We start from the raw sequence: 9,172 nt of genomic DNA on the forward strand, positions 1-9,172 counted from the left end.
TACTTTCTACCATAGATTGGCTCTTTTTCATTCTTTCATTGCCAAAGTCATTTTCTGTTTTCTGAATCTATGAACTCCTTCAAATGAACAATAGAGCAGTTTGTCCTCTTTGTTAAAGCAGTCGAATCTTTTTCATGGTACAAACTGGTTCAAAGCTGCTTCAAAGCTGTTCCTGGTTGTCTCCACTTGTGTCTGTGTGTGCCACCACTTTGCTTCACTCCCCCCTCCCCCCGCCAGCACTACAAAGCCACACAAGTCTGGAAGAAGATCCATCTCTGCTTCTGATGACAGTAGAAGAGAAGAGTTTTTGTATGTCTTCTTTCTTCATAATCTTTTTAATGTTCTGTCAAGGCTTGCTGTACTGAATGCTTTCTGTTCTTCCAAAAAGGAAATTAAGCTAAATGTTTGCGCCAAAGCCCTGAAACTCTGCCAAGATAACCAGAAGTATGCATCACACTTAAATTATGTCGATTCAGCAGTTCCTTTCCTGCTGTTTATGTTATATCAGAGAGGATTGAGACGCAGGGGGCAGAATCAGCAGACTTTCAGGTACCAATCACCAGTTCTCAGAATAGCATACTCCTTGTGCATAGGGCATGATGAAGGATGCTGGGATTTGTAGTTCTAATGACACATCTATGAAAAGGGTCAGCAGAAGCTGTGGAGGAGGTAAGGTAAAAACCAGAAAGATGGTGGACAGACATTGGATGAAATCTCTATTTGAAAGGTTACACTACAATCCCATGTCTGCTTAAGACCAGCAGATCTTCAAAAGGTCTGGCTCTACATTACAATGCTGAGTCCACCATTCTGCCCGCCCATACATGGACACCACTGAGAATGGCTGGAGTTTTTTTTTCCACATATATGTATCATCACAGTGAGCAATTTGGTCCCAATTTCTAGAAAATTAGAGGCTAATAAAAGTGTGCAGGAGAATAAGTAGCTACTGGGCCATCTTAGTTTCCAATCCTGGGGAGGTCCACTCCCCTCTAACATAATCTTCTGCCTTTGCAGCTGAACATTTATTCCCTCCTGGGCTCCAGGGAGATTTTGTCGGTTACGAATATGAAGAAAGCTGGACATGGAGGAATGGTGGAAAGGAGAAGTGAAATGTTTTGGTCCTGCGGGAAGATGTTTCAGTAATTCATTAAGGTCTTTATAAGACTGCTCAACTTGCAAAAATGGGGGGGATAGCAATAAATGCAGAATATGATAAGTCCCACTGAAAGGAAAACAAAAGTCCCAGCAAGACAACATTCATTTTTGGGGAGTCCCACTATATGTCACATCTTGCAGGATATGCTCATCAACATTCATTTTTGGGGAGTCCCACTATATGTCACATCTTGCAGGATATGCTCATCAATACTCTGGTCCTAACGTCCCAAGGAACATCCATCTAAACGGTATCAGGGTCCAGGCTATTGAATGGATGTGTCACTAGCCTTTGAATATGAATGTATATGTCATTTAATAGTTTAGGATAGAGTTTTCTTGCAAGAATAATGGTAAGGAAACTTAGGTTTTCAAGACCTGCTGGCTGAGTTTATACACTTTGCTAAGTTTTAGAAAGAAAGACATTCTAGCCATTAACCATGTTGTGCAGTGATTAGAATGCAGCATTGCAGGCTAATTATGCCCACTGTCAGGAGTTTGATCATAACCAGTTCAAGGCTGACTCAGCTTTTCATCCTTCTGAGGTCAGTGAAATGAGGACCCAGAGTGTTGGGACCAATATGCTGACTCTGTAAACAGCTTAGAGAGGGCTGTAAAGTACTGTAAAGCAGTATGTATTTCCTATTATTATTTGTACATCATGTTTTCTAGTGTAAACTGTAAGCATATTTCCATTGTATAAACCCAGCTAACTGATTGCCAATGAACCCTGTTTCACAAAATAATGTGAAGTAATCCAAATATGTGAATTAATCTTCTGTGTTACCTACAGGTTGGCTTGTGGATACAACTGGCAACTATACTGCATCTTTCCTGCTTTGTGGTTTTTCTATGGTACTCAGTTCGACATTGTTGTGCTGTGCACGACTGGCCAAGATCACACCGACTTCCTCAGGACCAGTGGGCAGAGACACTCGGACCAAACAAGAAAGTTGGACAAATGGAACAATAGTTTATCTGGTAACTGGAGAACTGGATCAAAGAAGTGAAGAACTGTTGGCTGGGGAGCCAAACAGCCACAGCAAAAGATGACAGATGTGCTAACACTCCCCTTTTGCCTAAATTGCTAAGTCTGCTACACAGTTGATTTTTTTTCTCCAACAGAGGGAGGGAGGAATTACAAATTTTTCAATCTGAAATGTTCTGTCTTCCTAGCAGATTAAAAAGCCTGTAATAAACAAAGGCTCCAACGATCATGATGATTTTGTAAAATGTGATGGGATCCCAGTACTGTAGTGTGAGGCAAATGAACTCAGTTTTAGAAACAACATGTATTCACAAAGAAAGAAAGAAAGGAAAGAAAGAAAGAAAAGACACAAACAGGACCACAGAAATGGTTCAAATGATGTTGGCACAATAAGATCTCTAATGTCATATTTTTAGATGGGCTCCCTCTATCTCTAAAAATCTGTTGAAATGCCTCAGCATTGTTTGCAAGGAACTGTTTTGGAGATCCATGTTTGACAGTGTGGCTTGCCTCCTTTTTGTTGAAAAGAACAAGCCTTTAACCTGGATTTGGATCTGCAGATAAAAATGGAATTTGGAAGGCTGAAGCAACTCAGGTTTCCTTTGCAAAGCATCTGAAAATAATTCATACTAGTATGACAATATTGGAATGGAAGATCATTCAAGAAATTGGTATCCCTTTGGTGAATTTATGAATCTAATTTCCCCTGGGTCTGAGCAGCCCTGGAGTTCTGCTCCAATGATTTAATTCTGTTCATAATTCGATTTCCTGTCTGGAAGCCACAGAGTTGATTGTCTTTTATGTGGTTCTTACAAGCATGGATGCTGGTTTGTGTAATAATGTCCAAAACACAGCTATTACTGCTCTTGCTGGGGAAACATAAGTTAGTAATAAATTTGCACCAGTTTTATTGGAAATAAATTTCTGTAATATTAGCATATATTTTATATGGTGATTGGAATTGACTTTTATCTGAGAGTAGTTGTTTTAATTCTTGCTTTATATATAAAGATGTTTATAGTAGAATGTATATGTATGCATGTGCATATATTGTGTACGTACCCAGACATGCACAGCAGTTCCAAGTTTGATTGTGATGGGATAATTTGATGGAAAATTAATTAGTACGAAACCTTCCTGTTTTTCCCCCCCAAAAGCTATCCAACATCAAAAGTTCCCAGCTGATTTTCCCCATCTGTCAAACTTATTGAAAATCAGAGAATGTTCATCATTATTCATGTTGGATGCCTTCACACATATCATTCCCAACAGGAATCAAGGAGTCTATAAGCCTAAAACAAGAGCCTGCTTTTTATTGTCCAGAAGGGAATAACACATTAAAATTTGCTTAATGCAAACACTTTCCAGGTGCTGTTAATCCAGGCATGTCAAACTCGCGATGTTACATGACGTCGCACGATGTATCGGAGCTTTTTCCCCATTGCTGGCAATGGGGTGGGTGCAGTTTTGTTGTGATGTGTCCGGCCCGTGGGCCGGAAGTTTGACACCCCTGTGTTAATCTGATCCACAAGAGAATATAGAAGTTAGTATTGCAGGATCTCCAGAGCTGTTCTAGAGCTAGGGAGGCCTAAATTTGGCTTTGTAAATATTACAACAACAAAAATAGTGTAAAATCCTGATTTCTTTCTCTTCCATCTTGATGTTTTAACCAGCAACTTATTCAAGCCATTGTTGGCTGCTCCTCTACAGATGTTGCTAATGTTTGTTGTTGTTGTTAGCTGCGAAGTCATGTCCGACCCATTGCGACCCTATGGACAACGTTCCTCCAGGCCTTCCTGTCCTCTACCATCTTCTGGAGTCCATTTAAGCTCACGCCTACTGCTTCAGTGACTCCATCCAGCCACCTCATTCTCTGTCGTCCCCTTCTTCTCTTGCCCTCAATCTTTCCCAGCATTAGGCTCTTCTCCAGTGAGTCCTTCCTTCTCATGAGGTGGCCAAAGTATTTGAGTTTTAGCTTCAGGATCTGGCCTTCTAAAGAGCAGTCAGGGTTGATCTCCTCTAGGACTGACCGGTTTGATCACCTTGCAGTCCAAGGGACTCACAGGAGTCTTCTCCAGCACCACAGTTCAAAGGCCTCAATTCTTTGGCGCTCAGCCTTTTTTATGGTCCAACTTTCACATCCATACATTGCAACTGGGAAGACCATAGCCTTGACTATACGCACTTTTGTTGACAGGGTGATATCTCTGCTTTTTAGTGTGCTGTCTAGATTTGCCATGGCTTTCCTCCCAAGGAGCAAGTGTCTTTTAATTTCTTGGCTACAGTTCCCATCTGCAATGATCTTGGAGCCCAGGAAAATAAAATCTGTCACTACCTCCATTTCTTCTCCATCTATTTGCCAGGAATTGAGAGGGCCGGATGCCATGATCTTGGTTTTCTTAATGTTAAGTTTCAACCCAAGTTTTGCACTCTCCTTCTTCACCCACAACAAGAGGCTCATTAGTTCTTCACTTTCTGCCATTAGAGTGGTATCATCTGCATATCTTAGGTTATTGATATTTCTTCCGGCAATCTTAATTCCAACTTTTGATTCATCTAGCCCTGCCTTTCTCATGATGTATTTATTTATTGATGGGATTTATTGATGGGATTTATATCCCGCCCTATCTCCCGAAGGACTCAGGGCGGCTAACAACAAAACATATAATAAGTACAGAAATCAAGATAAAAATAAAATTGAAATCATCTGTGCAATAAATTAAAATTAAAAATTAAAAAATAAATTAAAAATTCTAAATATAATTAATTAAAATGCCTGTCAGTCCAGGTCAGCCTGGTGGAACAGGAGTGTTTTGAGGCCGCGGCGAAAGGATTGGAGATTTTGGGCCATCCGAAGCTCAGGGGGGAGCTGATTCCATAGGGCTGGTGCTCCCACAGAGAAGGCCCTCCCCCTGGGGGTCGCCAGCCGACATTGCCTAGCTGACGGTACCCAGAGGAGGCCTTCTCTGTGTGAGCGTACTGGACGATGGGAATTTGTTCCCGGCAGCAGATGGTCCTGCAAGTATCCCGGGCCTACAGTAAGCCATGTAGGGCTTTAAAGGTAAGTACCAGCACCTTAAATCTCACCCGGAGGGCAACTGGTAGCCAATGCAGCTCACGCAGGAGGGGTGTAATATGGCAGTATCGGGGTGCTCCCATCACAACCCGTGCAGCTGCATTCTGCACCAGCTGAAGCCTCCGGGTGGTCTTCAAGGGCAGTCCCATGTAGAGAGCATTACAGTAATCTATACGGGAGGTAACGAGTGCGTGGGTGACTGTACATAGGGAATCTCGGTCCAAAAAGGGGCGCAATTGGTATATAAGGCGAATCTGTGCAAATGCCCCCCTAGCCACGACTCCAATATGATCTTCAAAACTGAGTCATGAATCTAGGAGGACGCCCAGATTGCGTGCTCTATCAATGGGAGGTAACATCTCTCCTCCTATAGTCAAAGATGGAACCTCTTGGACTAAACGAGATGACGGTATGTACAGCCACTCAGTCTTGGCCGGGTTGAGTCGAAGCCTGTTTTCTCCCATCCAAATCTGTACCGCTTCCAGGCAATGGGACATCACATCGAGGGCATCACTGGGTTGGTTCGGGGTGGAGATGAATAGCTGGGTATCATCAGCATATTGATGATATTTCACCCCGAAGCCACGGATGATCTCTCCCAGCGGCTTCATATAGATGTTGAACAGGAGGGGCGAGAGCACCGATCCCTGAGGCACTCCACAACTAAGAGGCCTAGGGCTTGACCTCTGACCTCCTGCCAACACTGTCTGCGAACGGTCCGAGAGGTAGGAGAACCACCGCAGAACGGTGCCTCCCACTCCCAGCCCCTCAAGACGACGCAGTAAGATACCGTGGTCGATGGTATCAAAAGCCGCTGATAGATCTAATAGGACCAGGACAGAGGAATAACCTCTATCTCGGGCCCGCCAGAGATCATTCACCAGTGCGACCAATGCCGTCTGCGTGCTATGCCCGGGTCTGAAACCCGATTGGTACGGATCTAGATATTCAGCTTCCTCCAGGTTCAAAGGGAGCTGTCGTGCCACCATGCTCTCAACGACCTTCGCAAGGAAGCGAAGGTTGGAGCTAGGACGGAAGTTGTTTAAAACAGCTGGGTCCAAAGCCGGTTTCTTGAGGAGGGGCCTTACCACCGCCTCTTTCAAGGCGGCAGAGAAGTACCCCTCACTCAGTGAGGCATTGATAACTGCTAGGAGCCAGCCTCGTGTAACCTCCCGAGATGCATAGACTAGCCAGGAGGAACACGGGTCCAACAAACATGTGGCGGCACTTAGTTTCCCCATGATCTTGTCCACTTCATCCAGAGTCACAGGATCGAACTCTTCCCAAATGTACTCAGCCAAATTCATCATTTTCCTCTCGTCAGATACTGCCCAGTCAGAGTCCAGACCAGCCCGAATCTGAGCAATTTTGTCCACCAGATATTTACTAAATTCCTCAGCCCGTCCATGTAGGGGGTCCTCTCCCGTCTCTTGGTTTAAAAGGGATCGGACCACTCTAAATAGGGCGGCCAGGCAGTTATGATGTGCTCTGCATATAAGTTAAACAGGCAGGGCGACAGTATACAGCCTTGCCGGACTCCTTTCCCAATTTTGAACCAATCAGTGGTTCCGTGTCCAGTTCTCAGTGTTGCTTCTTGGCCCACATATAGGTTTCTCAAGAGACAAATAAGATGGTCTGGTACGCCCATCTCTTTAAGAACTTGACACAGTTTGTTATCATCCACACAATCAAAGGCTTTAGCATAGTCAATGAAGCAGAAGTAGATGTTTTTCTGGAACTCTCTAGCTTTCTCCATGATCCAGAGTATGTTGGCAATTTGATCTCTAGTTCCTCTGCCTCTTCGAAATCCTGCCTGTACTTCTGGTAGTTCTCGATCCACATACTGCTGGAGTCTAGCTTGTAGGATTTTAAGCATAACTTTACTAGCATGAGAAATGAGTGCAATGGTGCGATAGTTTGAACATTCTTTGGCACTGCCTTTCTTTGGAATTGGAATGTAAACTGATCTTTTCCAATCCTGTGGCCACTGTTGAGTTTTCCAAATTTGCTGGCAAATTGAGTGTAGCACTTTTACTGCATTGTCTTTTAAGATTTTGAATAGCTCAGCTGGAATACTGTCACCTCCACTAACTTTGTTGTTGCTCAGCTTTTCTAAGGCCCACTTCACTTCACATTCTAGGATGTCTGGCTCGAGGTCAGTGGCCACCTCATTGTGATTATCAGGGATTTAAGCTCATTCTTGTATAGTTCTGTGTAATTTTGCCACCTCTTCTTAATCTCTTCTGCCTCTGTTAGGTCCCTGCCATTTTGGTCTTTTATCATGCCCATTTTTGCATGAAACATTCCCTTCATCTCTCCAATTTTCTTGAAAAGATCTCTGGTCCTCCCTATTCTATTGTTTTCTTCTATTTCTTTGCACTGTTCATTTAAGAAGGCATTCTTATCTCTTCCAGCTATTCTCTGGAATTCTGCATTCAATTGGGCGTATCTTTCTTTTTCTCCCTTGCCTTTCGCTTTCCTCCTTTCCTCAGCTATTTGCAAAGCTTCCTCAGACAGCCATTTTGCTTTCTTGCATTTCTTTTTCTTTGGGATGGTTTTGGTTGCTACCTGTTGTACAGTGTTGTGTACCTCTGTCCATAGTTCTTCAGGCACTCTGTCTATCAAATCTAATTCCTTAAATCTATTTGTCACCTCTACTGTATATTCAACCGGGATATGATTTAATTCATACCTGAGTGGCCTAGTGCTTTTCCCTACTTTCTTCAGTTTAAGCCTAAACTTTGCAACGAGAAGCTCGTGGTCTGAGCCACAGTCAGCTCCTGGTTTTGTTTTTACTGACTCTACAGAGCTTCTCCATCTTTGGCTGCAGAGCACATACTCAATCTGATTTCTGTGTTGACTGTGTGGTGATGTCCATGTGTAGAGCCATCTCTTGGGTTGTTGGAAAAGAGTGTTTGCTATGACCATCATATTCTCTTGACAAAATTCTATCAGCCTGTGCCCTGCTTCATTTTGTACTCCAAGGCCAAACTTGCCTGTTATTCCGCTTTTGGCTTCCTACTTTAGCATTCCAATCCCCCATGATGATAAGGACATCATTTTTTGGTATTAGTTCTATAAGGTGCTGTAGGGCTTCATAGAACCGGTCAATTTCATCCTCTTCAGCACTGGTGGTTGGGGCATAGACTTGGACTACTGTGATATTGAATGGTTTGCCTTGGATTCGAACTGAGATCATTCTGTCATTTTGAGGATTGTATCCCAGTATTGCTTTTCCTACTCTTTTATTGACTATGAAGGCTACTCCATTTCTTCTGAGGGATTCTTGCCCGCAGTAGTATACCTGATGGTCATCTGGATTAAATTCACCCATTCCTGTCCATTTTAGTTCCCTGATTCCTAATATGTCGATGTTCAGTCTTGTCATCTCTTGTTTGACCACGTCCAGCTTTCCTTGATTCATGGATCTTACATTCCAGGTTCCTATGGAGAAAAAAATCTTTACAGCATCGGACTTTCCTTTCACCACGACACATCCACAGCTGAGCGTCCTTTTGGCTTTGGCCCAGTCGCTTCATTCTTTCTGGCGCTACTAGTACTAGCCCTCTGCTTTTCCCCAGTAGCATACCGGATGCCTTCCGACCTGAGGGGCTCATCTTCCAGCGTCATATCATTTTGCCTGAAAACCCTGTCCATAGGGTTTTCATGGCAAAGATACTGGAGTGGGTTGCCATTTCCTTCTCCAGTGGATCACGTTTTGTCAGAACTCTCTGCTATGACCTTTCCATCTTGGGTGGCCCTACACAGCGTAGCTCATAGCTTCATTGAATTACGCAAGCCCCTTTGCCACGACAAGGCAGTAATCCATGAAGGGGTGCTAATGTTTATGTGTCTGTTAATGGCCAATTTGTCAGAGTGCCAGGCTTCTAGAAATTCCTTGGTGTTTTTGGACTTTCCTTGGTCTAGGATAGTCATATTTTCCCAATTGA

General features: G+C 43.5%; 1 protein-coding gene across 1 annotated transcript in view; it reads left to right on the plus strand.

Annotated features, from left to right (window-relative positions):
- The window catches only part of SLC16A12 (solute carrier family 16 member 12), a gene marked incomplete at its 5' end in the record, with an annotated part of 32,278 nt that extends 29,620 nt beyond the window's left edge, over positions 1–2,658 (plus strand). The window contains one exon of the mRNA XM_083364135.1: positions 1,952–2,658. Within this exon, the coding sequence (XP_083220261.1) occupies positions 1,952–2,211 (260 nt within the window). The 3' untranslated portion in view covers positions 2,212–2,658. The remainder of the gene's footprint in view (positions 1–1,951) is intronic.
- Between the last annotated feature and the right edge of the window lie 6,514 nt (positions 2,659–9,172).

This window comes from Vipera ursinii (assembly GCF_947247035.1).
Source record: "Vipera ursinii genome assembly, chromosome: 5".
NCBI classification, from domain to species: domain Eukaryota; kingdom Metazoa; phylum Chordata; class Lepidosauria; order Squamata; family Viperidae; genus Vipera; species Vipera ursinii.